The sequence below is a fragment of the Lemur catta genome, chromosome 7 (assembly GCF_020740605.2).
Source record: "Lemur catta isolate mLemCat1 chromosome 7, mLemCat1.pri, whole genome shotgun sequence".
In the NCBI taxonomy this organism is placed as follows: domain Eukaryota; kingdom Metazoa; phylum Chordata; class Mammalia; order Primates; family Lemuridae; genus Lemur; species Lemur catta.
Genome location: NC_059134.1, coordinates 24,629,028 through 24,653,521, shown reverse-complemented (window position 1 = coordinate 24,653,521; position 24,494 = coordinate 24,629,028). Strand labels below are relative to the sequence as shown.

The 24,494-nt window shown below is 39.0% G+C and overlaps 1 protein-coding gene across 3 annotated transcripts in view; it reads right to left on the bottom strand.

Moving 5' to 3' along the window:
- CADM1 (cell adhesion molecule 1) overlaps window positions 1–24,494 on the bottom strand; it is a 320,248-nt gene that overhangs the window by 39,678 nt on the left and 256,076 nt on the right. For 2 of the 3 annotated variants that reach the window (XM_045556517.1, XM_045556518.1), the window contains exons 4-8: window positions 22,061–22,198; window positions 19,460–19,618; window positions 8,157–8,256; window positions 4,851–5,023; window positions 154–231 (exon numbers count right to left, since the gene is read on the bottom strand). In XM_045556517.1, the coding sequence (XP_045412473.1) occupies window positions 154–231; window positions 4,851–5,023; window positions 8,157–8,256; window positions 19,460–19,618; window positions 22,061–22,198 (648 nt within the window). The remainder of the gene's footprint in view (window positions 1–153; window positions 232–4,850; window positions 5,024–8,156; window positions 8,257–19,459; window positions 19,619–22,060; window positions 22,199–24,494) is intronic. The other variant, XM_045556519.1, reaches the window with a different exon arrangement.

The following is a 24,494-nucleotide window of genomic DNA, read 5'->3' as shown; positions in this document are numbered from 1 at the left end:
TTCAACTTAAGAACATAGTACCTAATGTCTCTGGAGTTCCAAAGGAACAATAAAATTCCAAGGATTTCAAGGGAATTTTTAGGCTTCTTTTTATACATACCAGAAAGACAATATACATTCAGGACATTTTCAATGGTAATGAAGGTACCATACCTGTGATGATGGTAAGGATGGTGGTGGTGGTGGTGGTGGTGGTGGTTGTTGTGGGAGGAGGGATAGTTGTGGGGGGATCTGGATAAAAAAAAAAAGGAAAATCAAACCCACAATGCTGAACACAACAATGATCAGTAATGACAAAACAAAGGCATGAGGACATTGAGATGTTTGTTTGATGACTTCCCCCTTTAAACCCAAAAGTTCTCTCTCCCTGAAGATTTATGTCTTGTAATTATATCCCAGAGCCTTAGTTGGAAGAGCTAAGAAAAGAAGAAAGAGATTTTTTATAAATGAAGTGAATTAGGGATGAGAAGTGAAGTAGAGAAGGGAGGAGAAAAATCAAAACATATGACACTCCTCTCCCCTACCAGATTTCAAAGGTGAGGTTGAATCAGCTCCACACCAAGAGGGTACAATGGCTGTCATTTTGTTTATACTTTTGCAGACGGGAGGAAGGAGGAGGAGATGGTGCTGCTCTATTTAAAGGGCTCGTATGAGCCAAGGATGAGTGTGCCCTGCACACTTGCTCTCTACGACTGTTAACTTCATTATTCTCCATCAATACATCCCAGCAGGAAGCAAAAGTACTTCTATACTTGTAATAAATACAAAGAAGAGAGAATGTCACCACTAAATATCAAGTTCCAGGCATGTGAGATTTTACTGAGATTTTATTTTTTAAAAGTCAATAAATTTTACAACTTATAAATATTAATAAGTTGCCTTTGCTCATGTTAAAAGCTTGACCTAAGTGGACTACAGTGATAAAACTGAAAGAACGTTTTCTATTACGTAAACAAGAGAACTAAATATAACCGAGGCTCGACCCTCAAAGCCAGGAACCCAATAGGGAACACTCTGTCAGATATTGGATATACTGTATATTCTTCTATCATTTCAAAAATTATTTGGAGACAAGGGAAGGGCAAATATGAAAGAGAAAAAAAAATTCGAAGCCCAAATGATCAAACTGAATGTGTTAAATTGTCAGCAAGACTTTGAACTAAGCAATCATTCTGCTATAATAGAGCATAAGATGATTTGAAAGCTTTTGATTTTAAATTTTATCTAAAGCACGTCAACTTTTTCTGCCTGACACATCTGGTGTCCTTTTATCTTCAAGTGAGCTCTCAGATTGTCTAATTAATACATCAAAACTTTAATTATATACTGCACCTTTATTGGGTTTGGTACAACTTCCCGAAAGTTTATGAAAACATTATTTTGCTGCTTGGTAAGTCTGCTTAAGATGATTCCTACCGTTGATCAATAATCCAAGGTTTTAATTTTCCTCACAAGCTGCCTCTCTCACACAAACACACCTGGATGGATTTGATAGGGAGGAGTCGAGAGCAAACTGCTCTGTTTTAGGGAGACTCTGCTCCTTTAAGTTGGGGACACAATTAGTTTAAGGTATTGTTTAAAGCAGCCTCACATGAGTCCACAAAGGATCCCATTAAAAAAAATCTCATTCTCCTCCAAGAAGTAGAGATGATTAGGTAAGTAATTTTAAACTACCTTTTAAAAAGAACAATAGGATGAGAAATACTGTAATTCAGGTGGTGTGTTCAGTCTTGCTCCTTCGCATTTTTTATGGAGGCCATAGGTGGGGAAGCATTTTGTGACCTGGCAACTCGTCTGGATGCACCTACATCCCTGCTCCAGGTGCTGGTGCTGATACAGATGGAGCAGGTGCACTGACCCCCATGCCCGGCACTAAAGACACCTGCTCCCTCTGCTGTATAACAAAACTGCACCCACAGAGGTGCCTGCTGCCCAGCATGTGGTTAGTTAATGTGGTTTTTCTATTTTGCCTGAATTATAATATTTACCATCAAAAAAGAACATTTGTACCTGGCAGACTTCCCCTTATTATCCTATAACACTATTTCTGTAACTATTTCTAAAAGTATTGGCATAAAGTGTGTGATGTCCACAATATAAGAAAAGTGGACCCGAAGCTGATTTGAAAATATGATTATGAACCAAGGGGTGGGTGGACCAGACTAACGAGGGCACAGACTTCAGAGAAAGGTCACCGGTCCCTCTGACTTTGTGACAATCACACACTTTCAATTATCTTCATCACTACTGGGGCCACTGTTGTCCTTCACATCTAGCTCAAGTGACCTGAATGAATTAGATTCTACTAACAGATATTAACACCTCAGTGCTTAGATCATCTGTAGCAGGAAGAGCAATGTAAGGCCATTATATAAGAAAATACAGAGTCTGAGCTAATGAGGTGTGCTTGACATGTAGAGGCTAAAAGAACAAAACCAACTGGGGCCCAGGCACTAACCAGCTAGATTCTTCATAAATAGAAGTTACTTTTAGAAAATTCAACATTCTAGAGGCATGTCAACTTTTAGTTTGTAAAGTACTTAGAAAATTACTGTAGTACAAGAAATAATCTTTGGAAAGAAAATCCACCCACACTACCTTCACAAATTGCTAGGATATTTAATAGTAATACCTCAGGTTACTATTCTAGCCTATCATTCCAAGTATTGCTAGTAGTACCCATTAAGGAAGGTAGGTAGTATATTGTAGATCTATCAAATTCCTAGACAAGGAGAGGTGCACCATCTTGGGCTAGGAAGACAGGTGTATGTAGCTGTCCCTGCCTAAACAGGTGGGTCCCTATGTTTCTTGGCTTTCAAATAATGCACTCTGGGTCAGAGAGTTTATTCCAAGAGGACCGTCTTATATTGGAGGGAATTGTTCTGTTGGAAAGCAGTGAGAATAAGAGAATTTACAAAGAAAAACTTTGCTGTGGACTTTAGAATCAAAAGTATCATGGTTCTAAAACATATTTAGTAACCTGGTGAAGTTGGGCAAAGTTGTAGCCTTTCTAAACTTCATTTTATCATCTGTAAAATGGGATGATGATAATGCTTACCTCATGGTGTTATTGTAGAGATTACATGAAATCATGAATGTAAAACTGTCACCACAGGGCATGGGACAAAGTGAGCACTCAGTAAATGCTAGCTGTAAGCTACTATCCAAAATTATTCAAATATAACTATCTGTCCACCAAATGCACAAACCGCTTCTCATCTTGAGATGCAGGAACAGTAGGTACAATAAATCAAAGCCGCTTTTCCAAATAACTTCGTCTTCTGAATCAGAAAGCATATAATAGACTGGTAGAAATAGACTGGTCACTGCTCTTTAAAATCTGCAGTTTATAAAAGCAGCTGGACGGAAAGTCCATAAACCCGGGCCATAGCAATGTAGGGGACTCCCAAGAGGCACAGCCCGTGGTGTGAAGAGGGAACACACAGAAACAAAAGGGAGGAATTTACCTTCCACCCCTGCTGAACAGTCTGAGCAGAGGCGGCTCAGCGTCCCAGCAACTGAAAACGGGGTGTGCTGCTCCCCTCTCGCCTACATGGAAGAGCCCTCACGTGGACTTCCTTAACTACCAGGGAGAATTAGTGTCATTACGTGTGAACCATGGACAGTGTTGGGAGTGTGCAAAGAAAACATACTTCAGAAGTCTACAAATAACATGATTAGATATGATCTTTTAATTTTGCATTACACTAAGGGGAAAAACCCCTCAGGTATAGGCTAAGAATTATATTTTAATATCCACATAGATATGGTATAAAGCATGTTTCTACTTGATTGAAAAGACTGACACTCCCATTTTCTTCATAAGAAACAGACCCAGGTTCTAAGAAATTATGGTGCAGATATTCTTCATGTATATAATTTATGTGTCTATGCATACATTCATATACACTTAGATTATTTACACTACTGACATGAGGAAATGCCCCGTCACATACACATTCAAATATTTATAACACATTGAAATTTTGATGTATCTGGTTACCCATTCTGTGTCATGTCAGTTCATGACTATTTTTCTTGATATAAAACTAACTAAACTCTTGGACAGAAGAGACTAAATTTGATATCATAAAATGATATCAGAAAACTAGAGAGGGTATGCACTCTTCAACTAAATAGAAAATATTCACCACACACAAAATCAGCAGTAAGATATAAATGGGAGATAAGTTTAAAATGCCTGCAACATAGTAGATGCTCAATAAATGTCTGTTGATTAGAGAATGAAATTCATGATGCTACATTCTAATAATCCTATAAAAAGATACTAAGAAAACAACAAATTAAAAAAAAAAAGGCTTTTGTGTCCAATGCAGTAGGTATAGATGGTTTGTGTAGCAACCAAAGACCTTGTATTTGTTCTGAGTATTTACTGGCTTGCAGTATCTTTTGGAATTTAATAGCTTCATGCTGAAAATAGGATTGTTCTGCTCATCAAAGCAGGAGAAAGGTTAGCCCAGGTATCAGAAAAATACCACTGGGAATAAACTTTCTGAGCTGAAAAGCCACTAATTGGTAAGGCTGAATCTCTCAGTCATTACTTCTCACATAATCTCCATGGCTTGTGCCCGAGGACACAGCTTTCCTCCTCAGCATGACCAGGGACTGTCATCTGGTGGGAAATCCCCACGATTAGAGGCAGAGAGGAAAAGTCACTGCCATCCCAGGTGGAGACACCAGGGTCCACCTCAGGCCAGGCTTCTGTAAGTTCTTGAAGGAAACCAATCGGTTTTTGGTTTTCAATTTGGCCAAAAGCTTTGGGAGTGAATCCCAAGTAGTAGCTACACGTGAATGACTCTAGCAGAAGAGCATTTTATCTTCTCACGTACCGTATACATACAGCATATAATCCGAGTGAGCTTTCCCCACTGTGTTTGAAGCTTCACAGCGGTATGTACCATTATCTGTTTTGTTTAGGTTATTGATGAACAGGTTGGGCCCAGACAGTACGGCGTGTTGGGGCATTTCATCATCGACTCTCACCCAAGTTACCATCACAGGCCTGCAGCAGAAAGGGGAGAAAGACAAGTTGCATTATTATTTCCCACCAAGACGTCTGCATCAAACTTCTCACCCACGCGTTAAATGAATCACATGCAGGGTGACACAATTAAAGAGGACCTACTGGAGATATTTTAAGTTCATGGAATTACAACCCCAAAGTCTCCAAAAATCTGTTTGGAATATAAATTTTTTTTAAAAAAACACAACCAGGTGTTGAAAAACTCTGAACAGAGCACAAGCAGGAGCCTTACTAGTTTCCAATTCATCTTCAACAAATCAGCAAATAAACCCATGTGCCCTATTTATATGCCCTGCTGTGTGGTTTCACACCAACTCAGACAGGATAGAGCTCACCCAGTGTTAATCATCTCATTAATTAGGACAAAAAAAATCAAGTTCTTGGCTAGCGATACATGCATTCATCTGACGGTTACTAATACCCTAAGACTTCCTTAGAAGCCACGTGTGCTTTTTAAATGGATTTTGAGCTTCACCAAAAGGAATGGACTTTTACATCTGAGGAGCACTTTCTTCTGGCCTCTGCAGTTTGAAAAATCACTTCTGGTTCCAGGAAGATGCAATCATTTCTTCTCCTCTTAAACCCTCCCCCATAACCTGCCTCCCCCTATCCAAGAAGCCACTGTTCTCTCTGATACCCTGGTCCATACCTTGTCTGTCTGTTCCTTGGCAAACTGCCCTTTCTTAACTGGCTCTCCAAGGTCCACACACTGTGAGACCTTTCCCCGTGTGTGTGCACCTGCTGCCCTCCAAGCTTGGGGTAGGACTCACAGGTCAACTGCCATGGAATGCATCTAGGATCTATTAGGTCCTATAGCACTTGCTCATCACAGACAAGTTTGTTTTGGGGAGTTAAAGTACCACATTTGTATCCATCTGTAAAAAGCAAATTTTAACAAAATTCACCAGAGCCAAAAATGCACACACACCAAATGCACTCACTGAATTAAAGCTTTCGTTTTTTAATGCATCTCCCTCAATATCCTATGAAATCGAGGCCACATCTAAGATTGTGCCTGAAAACTTTTGTTTTAAAGGAAGGACAAAAGAGATTCCAGTGCAGAAGGGACTTCCTTCCAGTTCCTGCGGCTACCTCTAGGAGCAGTGACACGACAAGACACCCGTGCTTAACGATGAACGGATACTCAAGTTAGCCCTGTCAAGTAGCATTCCAATTTTCAAATAGGATGTGAAGTTACAATTTTTCTTTAATTACACATGGGTTTGTCATCGCAACCCAGTAAATTATTTAAAAATTAGTACTGCATATGTCCTCCTTGTAGGCGATGGCAAATGGGTCTGCCTGGCAATCAGACCTAATGTCCTGCTGCTTGACAGCTGAAACAAGCAGTGGGGGTAAGTGCTGAGAATATTCACAACATTTAATGGCAAGTTAAATTACCATTTTTATTGTATGCAATTTCTTGAGAAAATAAATAGGTAATATGCTAGAGGGGATAGCAGCAGAGTAATGCGAGCTTGCTCACACAACCATATACCCGTTCCTATTTGAGAGGAACAAACAAATACCCTCTCTGGCGTAAATGTCCTGGAGGAAACATGTAATTTACTGTCCTCGCGGCACATTCAATTGAACACAGTACCTTCTTCAGGGGGAAAATACAAAAACGAAATATAGGTTAGCAAGCCATACATTGTAAATGTGGTTAATGTGGCTGAATATAGGTGTTGCAAGTGGCAAGAGGCCTCTGAGAATTTTTTTTTTTTTCCTCCATTGGATTGTTTTGGAAAAAAGGTAAGCTGCTAATTAGGGCATAATTCAAACAATTTACAAAAAGAAAGGTCTGAATCTTTGGCAGCGCTCAAAAGAGAAAAAGACCGCTCTGCTGAAGCTTGAAGCATTCAAAACCAAATAACTTGGCAACACCAGAGGGAAAGCAAAACAGAACCAAGACCCCCTCCCACCTCCTAAAGGTCATCTTTAAAACTCCACATGGTTAGAACAGACACAAGGAAATTCTAGCCCACGGAGAGGCAAACACAAACATAGGGAGGGTTGAAATGAGAAGAGAGAACCTACAGCACTAGGCTCCCCTATGGTTCTCTGGTCTGTTGTCATAGGTCATTCCTTAGCTGTAATGGGGAGATTTCTTTCCAAAGATTTTGGGGGAAGCTTTGTCACGATGCTCTGAGTTCTTTATATGAAAACCGTGATGATGCTGGTTAGCAAAACTCTCTAAGGGAAAAACAAATCATACCACAGGGACAGCAGAGGGAGCTCAGTGCTGTTTTTTGTTGGGTACCACTAAAGTTTGAGTGCCCTTAACCCTGATATTGACACATTCTTCGATTTTCTGATTCCATGGGTTGTTTTTCTCCTAAGAAACAGTTAAAAACAATCTTTACTAGAAAGATGAAAAATCTCCCCTTCATCAAGTAAACAATATTTCATGTGGTACTGGCATGTGGCTTTTTTGCTATATTAGTGATAATATATGTAGCTTCTCTACTTCATGTTGGATCATTTAGTAGGGCAAGCGAAATAGCTCCTTTATACTTTCCATAAAATAAGGATCTTAGTGGGTTCTTCTTTTTCTCTTACGCAAGGGTGTATATATCCTCCTTGAGAAAAGTTCTGAACCTTTCCTTACAACAAAAATATCTCTAGGAGTTAAATACAACATTTTCTTTGAGGGAAGGAGATGTCAAATTAAAGGTAGGGCAAATTCATTTTCCTACAGCTGGCTCTAAACATAGCAGCTTCATGTAAGTTTGAAAACCATCTCTCTAGCGGCTTAGACATTAACACAGAAGGTGGCAGATATATCATTAGATTGTGGGCACACTAAAAATTTATTAGGATTATTTTTTTGTGTGTGAGAGAAAATAGTCCTGACAATCATGTTGATGATAATAAAATAGAATTAGCTGAGATTTCAATCTAAGCTGGCATTTAATTTTTCTCTGAATCCTGACCATTATGAACCACAGATATTTATTCCCTATTTCACTGAATATTCTTTATTTCCTGAGAATCTTCCATCCCTTGCAGCAGGAGACAGGTGACAGGCCAATGAGTTGTGAATGCACATCTCTGTGTTGTGACATTTACTGCTCATGACCCTCTGCCAACCTCGGCCTTCAGAACTTACTGGGGCTTCCCGATGGCTTCACATGTTAACTCAAGCGCGTCCCCTTCTCGGGTTAGGCCTTGTAGAGGATAAGTCATCTGAATATGCACTTGAGGCTTATCTGTGTGACAACAACACAAAGTATAATGTTTAGCAAATGGTATCATCAGGCAAAATCAGACTTGCATGCTGCCTCAAAACCCACAGTACCAGCACTTACTCTCTCCCATCCGCAAGCCTTCAGTAACACCCTTCTAATTAGTTAGTAATCCTGGCATTTGCTTAAATTAAATCGACTAATAACTCTAAGGAGGGAACCGCGAATAGATAAGAGATTCATAAGCCAACTGCGCCACATCAAACATTTCCTGTGAAATACATTTTGTTACATTGAAGTTTATCTCCAAACTCACTCAAGCTAAAGGAAACTCATTTGCCTTCATGCTGAGGTGAAGCCACAGATATTTGTGGTGCTCAGAATTGATACATTTTATCATATATCATATATTACTATGTGACAATAAGTTGTGACACTGCATATTAATAAGTTTTCCTCTTTTCTGCTCTTGTTTTCAAACAGGAAAGGCAGAACTTCTGAATCCCACTCCAGTGACTTTAAGAAGAAAGAACTGGGAGTTTTTTTCTGACTTCTAATGAAACTCTTCCACATCTCAGTGTAACCATTTAAGAAGAGAGGACACTAACATTTACTCAGAGCCTACTATCATAGGAACCATCATTGGTGGTAGAGTAAGTCCACTTTTAGGGATGAGAACTCTGGAACCAACAGAATGAAGATATTCATCCAAGATCACAGAGATAACCTAATGAGAGACAGCCCCATGGAATGTATGTTGGGATGGATTTCTGTTTCAAAACTAAATTTCCCAATGGCAATTCACAATTAAAGGCAAGTATAGCTTCCTAATGCAGTGAAATACTTAGGTAAGTGATGTAAGCATTCTTATTTCTACTAGCTACTTGAAACTATATGCTTGTGTGGGGGTATAGGTATGGGAGATGAATGATGGGAGGTGAAGGGAAGAGAAGAGAAGTTGAAGAAGTCAGAATTAACATAGACACACATACAAATACATTTACAAATAAACCTGGAATGGAATTAGGAGATTTTTTTTTCTATGTTGAACTAACAAGCTATTAATCCCTAAATCAGTTTTTCTCATTTAATTCTGTGGCTCTGTAAATGCATATTTTTGGAAATGTACCCAAGAGTAATAAATGTGAGAGGGCAAGACATCAGTTGGCTGAAAGGTCAAAACAATTATCATAGTTTTACTTTCTCAGACAATCATACCACCTAAACAACAGCCCCTTGGCCTTTTACAAGCAGTGGTGATCTCATTAACATTCATCCTATGGAATGAGGGAGAAGACAGAAATATGGCCAGTCTCATCCAATCTCACCCTGTACACAGCTACATAAGCTGCACGAGGAATATCTCTCTAGAGATGGCTGCTTTCCAAATGCACTTTTATAGTCTCTTTCCCATCTCAGACTTTTCTCTCATGTCTCTGAAAACGGTGTGGCATTCAAAACCTTTTAAAAGAGCCCCCTTGTATACCCACCAGTGTGCGCTGCACACTGTGAATTGGTAGCACTTTCTGAGAAGCTAAGTCACTTGCCAGAGAATGTAACGTTAAGCCCAGAAGCTCCAGCTGACCCCTGCAAGTAATATGCTTCTATTCTTGGACGTGCTGGCAAAGAAAATGTTTAAGAGCAAAATGGCATAGAGGTTTCCAGATACTGATAACTGGGTTGGGAAGGTAGCCATTAAGGAAAGGCAGAAATAAGGATAAACACGATGACCTTGAACTGGCACTGGCTGCTAGGCTGAAGCAAGGGCTCCTCTCTCTTTTAGAGATAGAGACCATGTCGTAGACTACAACTACTGGGCAACACACATGGGTCTATTACTTTTGGTGGTGTAACACATACATACACACACACACACACACACACACACACAACTAGTTGCTTAAGTTATTTAAAAAAGATAAGACAAAAATTAGTGGGACAAGGTTATGGCACTGAACACATGGATAACAAAAGACTTGCAGCCTCATAGTTCATACTCAGAAACAGCAGCACTTACGGAGTTCCTGGTTAGGGGACCTCTGCCATTCTTACCCTTGAACCATTCTGGGTGAGGCTAAATTGAAAGCCCAAAAGTTGGGCTGAAATGTAACATTTGCTTATAGATTAATCTCTGATCCATTGAAGGGCTGCATTTTTCATGCACTGCTGACTTTGGCCCATTAATTAAGGAGAAGCAGAATGCTTGCTGGCCTATGTGGAAGGTTTTTTTTTCCCCCTCCTTCCTTGTGTAATTTAAAGCAAATAGAGAGGGCATATTTTTCAGCATGGTGCACTAAGGGTTTTACATGCTTAACTTCCATTAATAATAAAGAGAGTGTTGAAAAAACTAATCCACCCTGCCTCATCAGTACTACTAAGTTTGTTTCAGTTAAATGCTTTTTTATGTTCCTAATGAGCTGTTTACCAGCTGTCAATTACTCACATAAATTAGGAAGAACAAACTAAGGACTTGCTATGGTACCTGGAATTTATTTCAAGAATCATACACAAAAACTCATAGAAAATACACCTTCAGTTTTGATAGCTGACTTTCCCAATTTACTCTTTAGGTTTCTGGAGAAACATCTACCATCTACTCATGGGTACAGCTGCCACAGTTACCTTAATAGCTGGATGAAAAGGTAAACATTAATCTTGCTTGTATTATACAGAAAAACGTCTCCCTCTGTTGACACACGCAGTATTTATAGGCATATTATCTGACCATACGCAGCTGAGCTATCGTCACACCCAGCCTAGGAACCAAATGAAAGGTCTATGTGCCAAGATTCATCCCTGGGTGATGGAAACTTACAAATTCTGTTCCCCTTCCTTTGTCTTGAAAAAGGAACTTAAGTATTCTCAACAGGTGGAATAGAAACCCTGGGATTCCACTGGTACCTCTAGAACTCCGGGACGTTAAATTTTCCTATGAAGATCCTGACTACAGTATGAATATGTCAAAATACCAAACAATCCAGATGGCTGATTGAATAGCCCAGAGCTCATCGTTTATATTTAAATTATGTTCATAAATCAAATGTTATAACCCACCAAATCTTTTCTGAAACAGAACCAACCTCCAAGATTTATTTTTAAGTAATGAGGTAAAAGCCTAGTACATTTTCTGGGAGATCGTTTTACGCCTCGGTTGGTGTTGTAAGGCACAAGGCTAAAAGCCAGATGACACTTGCTACTCAAGTGCAATAACTGTCCTGAAATGTACTGTGCAGAATGGCTTAATGTCATTATAAAATGGAACTGCTATATAAAAATAAGAAAAATAGTTAGGTCTGTGCACTTAAGGAACATTACAGTTATAGAGATGGCATCACCAACAGCCAATCAATTAGGTCGAAGGATCTGAGGTTTTCATAATACATTGTAATTTTTTTAAAACCTCATAAAAGATATTTAGCAAGACTGCTATAGCAGCCAAAATTTGTTCATTAGTCAAAGTTGCACAGAGGGTTAAATACCAGGAGGCTTTAGGTCACACTACAATAGCAACCAATTAAAAAAATAATATTAGAAAGACATTCTGATTTGATGAGACTTTCTTCAAATGTACTTTGCTCTCTCTATAAAGGGGAAAAAATATATAAAAGGAAACTCTTAAAGAGGTTAGAATGGCTTGCCGGTGGGTTACAATTGATTTCCTGCCAGTCTGACCTTGCACTACATTCTGTGATCTTTTCAGAAGATGAAACTCAAGATTCTGTAACCTGTATTTTAATTTCCTATGTAAATGAAAACACTAGATCCAAACACTAACATATCAGGTTTTTGCATTTTTTATTTTTTAAAAAAAGGACTATGCATTTTCCTCTTGACTGGGATTTCACCCTGCCCATGTAGCAGAGAGGAGGAGAGCTGAGGCAAGCTGGGAAGGCATCCTGCTATCCTGGCAGGAGGTATCTTTGCAGGAGTTCTGTTATCCTAGGGGCTCCTGCCACCTTCCCTCTCATCCTGAGACTTTCTAAATCAGGGAATGGGGGGGCATCAAATGCTCTTTGACATGCTTACTGCAACCAGGCCCAAGGGCCCGAGTGCAAATCAGTTCCTGCAACTGAATTTGGGACATAGGCTCTTCCTGTTTCTTACTGAGATTGCACCCACTATTCTGATACACCAATGAGGGCGGGATTTGATGCCTGGGGATGAAGTGCTAATTGTTTTTAGGTTCTACCAGGGAGAACTCAAGGGCAGTGTGGGCACAGATGACATCAGCATGGCTGGGTAGACTGTTTGGGTCAGCCCATGAGCATTCATGTGAGGAAGCATTGACTGGAGAGTCTTTGTCAATCATGGAGGATTATTGCAGTTTGGAGTAGAACGACAATGCAAAGATTAACCTTAGATTTGGTGAGTATTAGAAGCTGTTTGAGCTCAAAGCAAAAATCAACCCCTACAAGATGGCTGTCTAAACTGTTGGGAGAAGTCAGCTTTGTAACTAAAGGAGGGCAATGTCTAGCAATACAAGGTGATTGGGATTGGTGAGAGAACAGAGACACATGGAGCTTTCTGAGGAGTTAAAGAGAAAATCTTGCAAAAGGTTTGCTTTCTATTGTCATAATACATTCATGAATAATTTTCACTGCCGTTTATTTTGTTTGTTTGCAAGGTGAAGGACCTCCTGCTGTTACATCTGTTGTATGAATCGTAGTACTTAAACTGCACTTCTTGAGGAGGGCTGAACTATGATTATGAGTGGGATCAGTCAAATCTGGAGGGACTGATGTAGGACCAAAGAGCAGGCACCAGGTCTCCACAGTACCATGCAATCTCTTCTTGTTGAAACTTCCAAGTAGTTTTGTGGATATTACAATTCCTGTTTACTCAACAGAATCAAATTTTATTCTGCAATGTTGTAGCAGAAAGTTATGTTCCCAATGCTTTTAAATGGGGTACATACTCAGAGAACACCCTTCCATATCGTGAGAAATCTTCAAAATTTGAAAGCAAAAACTGGGCAAGAAAATCCTTGTAGCTCTGTTTCTCTGGTTAACAGTTAAAAAGAAAAAGGAAATCCTTATAGCAAGATTTTCTGCACAAGAACGTTACCTTCTGTAAGATAAGTTTTTTTGTTTTGTTTTGCTTTTTGAATTGCTGGTGACTAGAACAGTGCTAGGTCCTGAGGCAGAATAAGCACTCAGTGCATATTTGCTGGATGAATGAATGAAGGAGTAAGTGCATGAGAAGGGGGAGAAATATTGGGGCATGGACTTCTACTCCTAGCTCTACTACTGATTAAAAAAAAAAAAATCAGACCATGAATCCATCTTAGCCCTCATCACAAAATATAATTGGGTTTTTCTTTTGGAAGGTCAAGCCAGTTCCCCAAAATCTGAGGTTCAGCCCAGGTGTTCTGGTTTGTATACTTCTGTTTTACTACACATTTATTTGAGATACACAAGAAGTATTAATATTAAAGTGGTATCTTAAGGGAAATCATAAAGGGTGTTGTCTGACCATTCTTTTTAGATTTGTAGATGTCAGCTTCACAACCACTTAACCTTCCACAGAATCAAAATTTGACCTTGAGTTAAAAACCATTAAGTGAAGCATGTACATTAGAAGACTAGTTTCACTATGTAAGTATTTGATGTCCACAGCCACACGGACACACCTTTTATAAATACATCAAGGTCAGTGAGATGTGGGGAGATGGTCTTTAGTGTAACAGACCTCTTTCTGCAGGGTGTGCCTCCAGAAGGCTGGTGTGAAGGCAAAGGCTTTTCCCCTTAAGGGTCATTCGAGTCTTGCTCACAATGTTTTTGTCCAGTGATCACTCTTTGTATTTTGAATATTGGTTATTTGGCCTCCTGCCCTCTTTGGTACTGCAGATTGTATCCTAACAATCCACAGTGCTTGCAACATCAGGAACTTGGAAGCAACACTATTCTGTGTTAACACAACAAATAATAGGTTAAAAAATTAGCTTCAATCAGGGGTTCTCCATGCCTTGATTATTTCTCACAAGGAATAATAAATACTGAAATAACCTCTGTGAAACTCCATTCACTGCTTTAAAAAAAATAAAAGGGAGAGTGGGAGGAAGAGCATATTCTGTTGAAAAAGGGACGGGAGATCAGAGCGAAACAGGCCAAATCTGAACACGCCAACTATTATGCTTTGAAGAATACAACCTGGGAACAGAATTGATAGGGGAGAATGTGATATAGGAGTTGCTCTTGGAAACTAAGTGTTATCCTCCACTCCAAATAGGAAAGATTTTCCGATTTCCAGGTTTTCCTCTCCTCTTCACTGCAGGGCACTATCGATACCAGAGAAACATTTATTTTGGCACAGATAAAGAACAGGTTTTGATCATCTCCTCAATGCCCAATTTTCCCCCAGTTGAGAGAATAAAAGAAAAAAAAAATCTACCCTTCTCTGGACCTTGGATGAACAGAACTATGGATTTATAAAATACCTGGCTACATCTAGTCAATAAAACTCATTTTGAAAATGATGCCCACGTACACGATTAACTGTCAGATGATAATCAGAGCAGGGAAGGCTTTCAAACACCCACTTCTGGAGTCTTTGTTTTCATTCTCCCTTTCAAAACTCATCTCTGAATTTTTTTTTCCTTTTTTTTCCAAATATGCACACATACAAAACCCTTGCAAAATGAGGATTTTTGCAAAACATCGTGGAGAGCAAGGCTACGATGGGTGAAAGCAAAAGCCACGCAGCAGTAATGCAAGAGCTTCGTGTCTGCCTCAGTCAGAGGAAGGCTTTCCTCCCCTGGGCCCAGCAATCTGAATTCCACACTGACGGTCACAGCTTCTCTTTGAATTCCCAGCTTACGTCGCTATGTGTTGCCACCTTGATGCTATTTAGACAGTTTTCTTTTAACGCTCAGATGGTGAACTGTTCTCATTTAAACAGGCTTTTATTTGACAAGAGTACATTCCCTCAGATCTGAAGCTCTACTAACCGTGCTACAATCGTATCACACACTGCTATAATCAACCATGTTGTAAATTTGGGCACCACCACCTGTACAGACATTTGCAAGCAAAAATGCACAGAAAGACTGTAGGGTCATATAGCTCGGAACATTAAAAAGCAAAACTGTTCTCTGCATAACATCTAAGGAAAGAGAGCTCTGAGCTCTTCCAGCGTGCGAGCATAATTATTTTCTGTTTTAAACATTTAACTGCGTGCTGCTGCCATACCCTTGCTGAGTCTCAGAATGAAAGCTAGAAAACTAAGGGCCCTACTGTATGTTCTTCATTCCCAGCAATGTTCCTATGAGAAAACCTTATTAATGAGCTTGCAAACGAGCACCCAACAGGGAAATGTCACAAACAAGAGCGGCTAATGCCCCAGAAAATCAAATAACTGAACACTTGGCTGATTGTGGTGCCTTTCATATTTATAATAAAAAAAGGGGGGGGACTTTAATTCACTGATTCTGAAGAGGTCAACACCTTGCTGAACAAAACAACTCATTTATTTATGTTCAGAAATCTCCAGATGATAAATTACATTGATGTTAATCACTTCAATGCATACTACACAATTAATATCTGTACTCACCGAAAACTTAAGGATTATTAAAAGTATGACAGCATACACATCTGGCTGATTTTTCACATAATTGGGCACAACAATTTCTCTTGGTATCACAAATAAAGGTCCTAACAAACAAACACTGCAAAATTCCGGTTCAGTTAATTAGGACTTAAATCCACAAGACAAAAGCAATTTCGAGTTGTAGCTCAAGCCTTGTCTTCTAATGCAATATGGTAGCACTCCACTTTACAAGGAGAAGTGTCACCTTTCCCTTCTTTTTGTCCCTCCTCCCCTTTTTCCCTGTCTTATTTAAAGTAAGATAATTTAACGACATATAATGCAGATTTTCATTATTCGTTTCTTTTTTAACATTATTTTTTAAAAGGATATAATTTATACAGAATTCAAATCCATTATCTGTCATTTAGCCCCGTTCATATCCTGGTTAATATCTGTTCGTCTAAGATGAGGTAGAGAGAAGTTTCCATAAACCTTCATGGAACAAAGTGGGCCAGGGTCAAATCAAGTGAGCAGACTTAATACCAATCATATAGGGTAAGATTTGACCCCAAGGTCATCTTATTTACCCGGAGTAGAATCTGAGGTCCATGGATGGGCTTAGTATTTCCTGGTGATAAGCTATTGTTTACCCCTGATAGCATAAGAAGTCTTTTTAGGTGGCAAAGGACAAGATAGTAAAAGAATAGTTCTACATTTATTTTAATGCTTATTAGACATAATATACATAACACATAAAATCAATAATTTAATAGATATTTTTACATTGGTCCTTATTAGGCTAAAGCAATAAAGTGACTTAAAGAAAAATTCTAAATAAGGCAAAAATACAGATATGGCAAAACTTGTGAAAGTGGCCCTCAAATAACTGAAGTTAGGAAAACTCTGAGGGGTAAAATGGACTTCTTAGATTATAAGAGAAATAAGGTGACTATATGATTTTATTCATTTGTTCTAGGTCTATAGCTATCTAGGGATTTCTATTAAAGGGTTCAATGATCCCAAAAGGACCCTGACTTCAAGGGTTTGGGTCAATTTAAAAATAGGGATGTAATGTTCTCCTTACAGGGTATCCAAAATAATTCAACCTCCACTGGCTGCGGAACAAAGGATTCTAAGCATCTCATGTATTCAAGCATCTCCTCTTTCCACATGGCCATCAAGGGATGGTGCTGCTTGTCTGCAAAGACAGGACTGCTATGGGGGACTGGAGAGGAGCCACCAACAGTACTGGCCAATGGCCGGTCAGACTTTAGGGCCCAACGACTGAGTACTTCAGGCCTCTAGGGCATGAGCAGAGCTGCTGGTGTTCCACGAGAGTAAAGCTGTCAGGAAATGATGGAGAGAGAATTCCAATCATGTCTGAAGAAGCTACTTAAGGAATTCCTGGCTGACTCTGCAAAGTTCTCATAGTGCTCTAGGACTGGAGGGTAGTGAACCATCAGGTGACTTTCTTGAGCATAGAGAGCCTTATTTAAGATTTCAAACCAGACCCTGAATTCCCATTCAGATTAATATAGTGCTTTGTAATTCTTAACTTTCCTTTATTTAAAAAGATTTTTTTTTTTGCTATACATGTATTCAAAAAATGGCATATCAAAGACCAAATATTTGTATGATTGATATTGAATAAAAGAACAGAGAGTCTCCCACAAAAAGGTGCTATGTTAGAGTTTACAATGATCAATTGGTGCATCCTCATTTCTGGAAGGCATCAGAGGCACCTTGCTACAGTTAAGGGCTAGTCCTACTTTGTTTAAGTTGAATGGATTCAGATATGGAGCCTTACTCCTTTCCTTGGAAGGACAAATCTCACTTGAATCTACAGAATATGGAAGACAAAGTTTATAAAGGATCATCACCGAGTTTTCCAATGGGTAGGAGGTATAGCGCTTGAAATATTTTGTATTTGGGAATGAGTGTAATTTTACAGGTGGGTGGGGCTATATTCTATTTAAAAGATATTCTGGGAAAATGCTAAAAGAGTTTAGGGGTGGAAACTGGGGGAATATCTTCTCAGGATTCACAAAGGAGCTAATGTATTATTAAAGCTAATGGGCCCCTACAAGGAAAGTTAATGGATATTAAGTTTGCTTAAATGAATCACATATTAACAAAGTCACAAGAAATCTACTATCTGCTAATTTAGATAATATCTGATCATTTCTGTTTTCCCATTATAGGGACATTACACCACAATAGTTTTAGTGATATGAAAATTATAAGCATGATGCCCATAATGAAGCTATATAATGAAGTAGATGAAATGAATTAACAAGAAAAACCTGCATTATGTAATGTTAAATTGAGCCAAGCTCACAGACTTAAGGGAAGGCTGGAATGGGATGGTCTCTTAGAAGCAATGTTTTATAACCCTGCTCCCTGTTTTGCTCAGGCAATTTAAAAACAGGATAGGGATTAGACTGGGTTGGTTGAATGGTGTCTCCCAAAGATATATCCACATTCTAATTCCTGGAACCTGTGAATGTGGCCTAATTTGGAAAAAGGGTCTTTGCAGATGTAATTCACTTAAGGATCTTGAGATGAGAACATTTTGGATTACCTGGGTGGGCCCTACATCCAGTGACAAGTGTCCTTACAAGAAACACACAGAGCAGAGAGACACAGAGAAGAGGAGACAGTTATGTGAAGCCAAAGGCAGAGAATGGAGTTATTAAGCCACAAGCCAAAGAACTCCTGGAGCGCCCAGAAGCTGAAAGAGGTAAGAATGGATCTTCCCCTAGAGTACTTGGAGGTAGTGCAGTCCTGCCGACACCTTGATTTTGGACTTCTGGCCTCCAGAAGTACGAGAGAATAAATGCCTGTTGTTTGAAGCCACCGGTTTGGGGAAGCCCTAGGAAACCCACCCACGCATCGATAGAGAGTGATGCTTTTGCTTCATCATACACCAAATCACTAGCACCCCAACCAAACTCCTGTACCGTTTTCACTGTGCATACTCAAACATCACCTGGTATTTTTCAGAGGCCAAGTTACAGGCCTTGATAAAAAGTGAGAAGCTTGCTACTTGGCCATTACATTGGCACAAAGATGGTTTTGTTCAGAAAACAGATTTTTTTTCCTCTTAAGGGGAAGGGTCCGCAGGAGATGAGGAGAATGTGTTTAGTCCACAGGGCACAGGAAGGAGACATTCTCCCTCACTGTGATCTAGCTGTAGGGATGAAGCCATCAAGATTGTGGCAATGATTCCAAAGAGTTTGACTTTTCAACTCATTGCTATGATTTAAGGCAAAATGGAAGGGAACATGCACTTTAAAACAAAATGCTGACATAGAATGGGAATAAAATCCCTTCTAAAAAAAGTCAGTACCTAGTATGGGATTAAAAAAAGGGAGAAAAATTACCCTAGATGTTGAGGTTATAAATAATAACAGTCTATATTCAAAGAAATTAATTAATTCAGTCATATGTTAGAACAGATTGGAATTATTTCACTTTTATATTTGGGTTAAGTATAGTATTCTCAAATCTTCATCGGCACTTTGTAATGTGGCAGTACTCTATTTCAGAAAGATAATCCTTTGATTATTTTTCTACCAAGACAACAAGATAAAAATTCAGTCTATGCTGTAGAAAATGAAGGCATCTAATAAATGGTATCTGCAATGTTTTTATGTAACTGCTACTCTATGCCCTCAGAGTAAGATACTCGGGTACTCACATTGTACTTCTAGATATCGCTGGGTCTGCAGGTTTCCAGTGACTGCAGGGTGCTCCACCTGACAGATTACCGGGACCCCATCGTCCTCCTTGTGCACCTTCAGCATCAGCTGACTGGTCACAGTGTACATGTCTGACCATTCTTCCACCTCTGATTTGCCTGAGGGACAGAAAATGTATCAAGGAGCCAGAGTTGGGTGAATCTATTATTATACATCCTCTCCCTTCTCCCCTGATCCCAACATTGCTATTTTAACAAATGTCTACGGAAGTCACTTGAGATGAGGGTAATCTGGGGATAGTTAACTGATAAAATGATTATTTCCTTTAATTTCCTACTTTTCAACCTTGAAGAATAGTATTTAAGATATACTTCAACCCCAAATAATATACACTATTTTTACTGAAATATATTACATATGTTCCTTCTATCCTAAACCCTCCCACAAAAACTCAGCTGTAAGTGGAACCATTTTAACATCTGGCTGCTCAATGTATTCAAGAGGAGAAAAAGAAAAGTGCTTTTCATCCCTGTAACCATTTGAACTTGAAATATCTACTAGGCTGTCATGCCATTTAACAATTCCAGGACATCATCCAAATCCCCTAAGTAATTCAATCAGTGGTAGAGATATAAACAACCCCCTTTGCCTACCCCCATCATCAACAATTAAGAGAGAAAGTAACTAAATGGATTTACATAATTGAAATTGTAATTGAAATGTTTAAACTCTGAGACTTTTGGAAGACCACAAAAATGCAGTGGCAGTGGGCTAGAGCAAAGTAAGATACAGGGCTCTGGGCCAGAGGGAGACACGTCCAAGAACACCCAGAAAAGGAGGGAGGAGGCTTCCGGATGGGATGAATAGGCCAAGCCAGTCCCTTCCTGAACTCAGCACTCCCAGGAACACGGCACACCATTAACTTTCTTTTAATGTTTTGTACTTATCGGTACACATTTAATGGCTCAATTCACTTAGACAGAAAGGCAGAGAGGAAATGAGAAACTCTTTCCTTCCAAAACCATACCTAGAAAATAGGAGATTAAAACAGAACAAGCTTTTTGAAACTTAAGCTGTTATATATAGATTTATCTGTTTCCTGATATAGATTTCTCTATCCCCTTTCTAAAAGGGCTTATTCTTTTCTTCCTTACATTCTTTATTTAACAAGTGCATATACAGCACTTACCTTGGCCCAGGTATTAGCTAAATGCTTTATAAATATTCACTCATTTCACCTGCATAACAACCCCATAAGGTACGTGATCTCATCGTCCCCATTTTAGAGGAAATTGAGGCACACAGCTAGCATTTCTGTCAAACAGCTAGAGAAGTTCAGCCCCTGAGTCCTTTGCCAAGGGTACTAATTGCAGGGCAAACTTGAAAAGGAAGGAATCCAAACGCTGACATACATAAGGGAATTAACTGATACAAATTGGTCAAATAGGGTATATATGCTTTATCCTTTATCTAACACAACAGCCGAGGTGGCAGGTATTTGAGGATCCAGGAATTAAACATGGGATGGGCCAGAACTGAGGGAAACACCAACAGAGCAGGGATAAAGAGCTGCCTGTACTGCCATCAGGAAATCAGAGACTTTGCACAACAACAGGCTAGTGAATTGGGCCACTGAATTATAGGTTTCATAAGAGAATTGGTCTCTGTAAATTCACAATTAAGATAAAATTCTTAGTCTACAATTCATGCAACCACTCTTGTAAGAAAGCATATGGACAACACAACTGATAGTGCAATAGATGTCAGAAGGTTGTGGAATTTACCATGTGAAAGACTGTTTGACATTTAAAAAATGTATATGATAAGAATTTGGGGTTCTGGTCAGGCACGGTGGCTCACGTCTATAATCCTAGCACTCTGGGAGGCCAAGGTGGGTGGATCGTTTGAGCTCAGGAGTTTGAGACCATCCTGAGCAAGAGCAAGACTCTATCTCTACTAAAAAAAAAAAAAAAGAAAGAAAGAAAGAAAGAAATTAGCTGGACAACTAAAAATATATAGAAAAAATTAGCCGGGCATGGTGGTGCATGCCTGTAGTCCCAGCTACTCGGGAGGCTGAGGCAGAAGGATGGCTTCAGCCCAGCAGTTTGAGGTTGCTGTGAGCTAGGCTGACACCACAGCACTCTAGCCTGGGCAACAGAGTGAGACTCTGTCTCAAAAAAAAATAAGATAGAATTTGGGGTTCTGATCCACCCTGGGTCTCTACATAAGAGAGGGTTAAAAGCAACGAGAATGGAGGGTACAGACATAGACAGCCTGAGCTTAGGGTAAACCCCTAATAGAAGTTCTTCCCGGGACAAAGAGTTCTGGTATACAGGTTTAGTTCTTTCCGGGCACCTGAGTAGAACAATAGATATCACCAGGAATCCTCAAACCACAGAATGAAGATAGGAATTAGAACACTAAAGTGCTGTTATGCTTTGGCCTCAGACATATTTAATATTTAGCAATTGATTATAAACCATATCTAAATGAATATTGTTGTTTCAGGGGCTTATTTTGCATTTGTCTTTAATTTCCACAAAGGCATACCTGCTAGCATCAAGTGCTAACTAACTATTTCAGGGCAATCTGCATCTCACCTTTCAGCTCCGTGTTCCCCTTGAACCATCTGATAGTTGTGGCTGGTTTGCTGGCCATGGCAGTGCAGTTGACTTCAATCTCCTCACCTTCCACGGCAGTGTCTTTCTGGATATCGATCATCAGATTACGTGGTGGGACTACAAATTAAACACATGTGCTTTATAAACACAGAATCCATTTCTGGATGTATTATTCTCTTCATTGGAAACTAGCACAATTGCTATCAAAAAGGAGACAAATAATGGACATTGCTGATGGGAATTTAAAATAAACCGTCACAGAGGGGGGGGAAAAGAAATGCAAAGAGATAATCAAATAAAGTGAATTATGCAAAATCAGTTAATTTAGAATTTCTCTCCAAAATTTACCTTATAAAATGACCAGTCTTCCACTCCTACACTATCATTGACCAAGTTATAACAATATAAATATTAGTTACCAATCAGTCAATAGAAAATTGACCAGAAAGTGAATATAAAAGGAAGAGGAGTACATACTACTGTGATTATCATCCTTACTTGGAAGCCCCTAAAAGCAATATTTCTCCCTGAATTCAACCTTTGCATTTCAATCTTCAAATGAAACATTCCAGCAAAGATCAAAAACTTTGAATCCCTTAAAACAATCACTCATACCCAGAAAAATTGTGGCTCAGAACCAGATTCATTTAATTAAAATGATTCATAGAGATCCAGAATATAATCTTGACCTCTGATGCATGGGGTAGTAATAAAATCCTTTGGATATGAAGATGCAGTAATATAGGAAATGCCAATTGGTTTGAAATAATTTTCTATATTCTAAATTCCAATGTTCCAGATTTTAGAAATCAAAGGCAAAAGAGACGTGAGTGCTTGCAAATAGATTTAATATATCAGAAATACAACAACCCTTCTGTGAGCATATTAAACATATATGTGATAAAATGGTCAAGATAAAAGATTTGAAGACTGAAATGCTGAATAGCAAATCAAGAGTATGTAGCATGACGGTGGTGATGATGATGATGATGATGAAAATATATTATCTTTTATGAAACTGAGTTGACATTGAAACTTCACATAAGGTGTAACCTTATCCCAAGACTGAGCCTCCTGAAATAAAAATCAGTAAGAATACTGAATTCAGTAGAGTGAATCTAAGAATATGTGTCCTGACCACCATGAATAAGCAAAGACAGTTCTGAGACTTATGATTAATAAGTTTCTCAACTCAGAAGAGAAACAAGAAATTAAATATGTATAAACATGCCATCCTGATGATCAAGTTGAATAATAAATCCCTGATACTGCTTCAATAAATTATGGGATTAAACCATGTATTTGGGACTTCCAACTGTTCTAGTCCAACGTGAAAATTCTGCCCACAGGAATAGTTTTACACTGAATTGGAGCAGATGGAAAATTCCTGTATAGAATGATGGAAAAGTAAAAGTAAAATGATTTGTTGCATATATTTCCTCAGCAAGCTAGTGTGGTGGTGTAACTACTAGAGCAAAAGCATCCCTCTTAGTTGTTCCCTATATATAAGGAAAACCACATATTTGCTCACTTGCATGTGTTGCTATTAAATAATATGATGTGGCACAAATGAGTAGTTAAACATGGCAAAGAACTACCCTAACTTATAAAAATAAGCAAAAAGAGAGATAACATCCAATTTGGTTTGCACATGTGCTAGCATTTTAAGAGACACAGGAAGGCAGTGACAAAAGAAATGGGATGGCTACAGCTGGCTGTGTCCCTCATGTAGTTTATCCATGCTAGATGGCAGACAGGTAGGCTATAGATTTTCATCACACGTACCTACACAGTTGGTAGGGAATGTTTAGGACCAACACATACTACTGCATTCTGAGTACAGTATAATAGGAATATTGAAAAGTGCTATCATGAGATCAAATATCTGAGAAAAAGACTGTCCAAGCTGAAAGAAAATAAGACCTTGGTAAGCAATGAAGAATAGTACAAGAGGAAATGAACTTTTACAGCTGAGGAATAAAAGACATAGGAATGTCTTCTCAACAAATGAAGGAATGAAAAATCAAACAAAAATAATACCTTTCAAGGTCCAGGCAAAAATAAAAATAGAGTGATGAAAATAATTTTTGATGTTGACATACACAATGGCTCTCAACGAGAACGGTAACTGAGTAATGTAACCGACGGGGTATGAATTTCAGGAAGGTGGATCTCTTCGGACCTGACAAAGAGGGCAGATAGCTAACACTACTGACAATCCTGGAAATCCCTACAGAATGGGGCAGGGCAGATCCCACTTTGTATTTCTTTGGGAGAAACACCTTGATGATCACTCTGAGGAAACCTGGGAATCCTCTTAATGGGATAGATCCAGGAGTTGTTAAAAGGTTCTGCTATGTGTCGCTGTCAAGTCTTAATGGAATTTAGCCCCAAATGTCTTCTGTCAGATAGT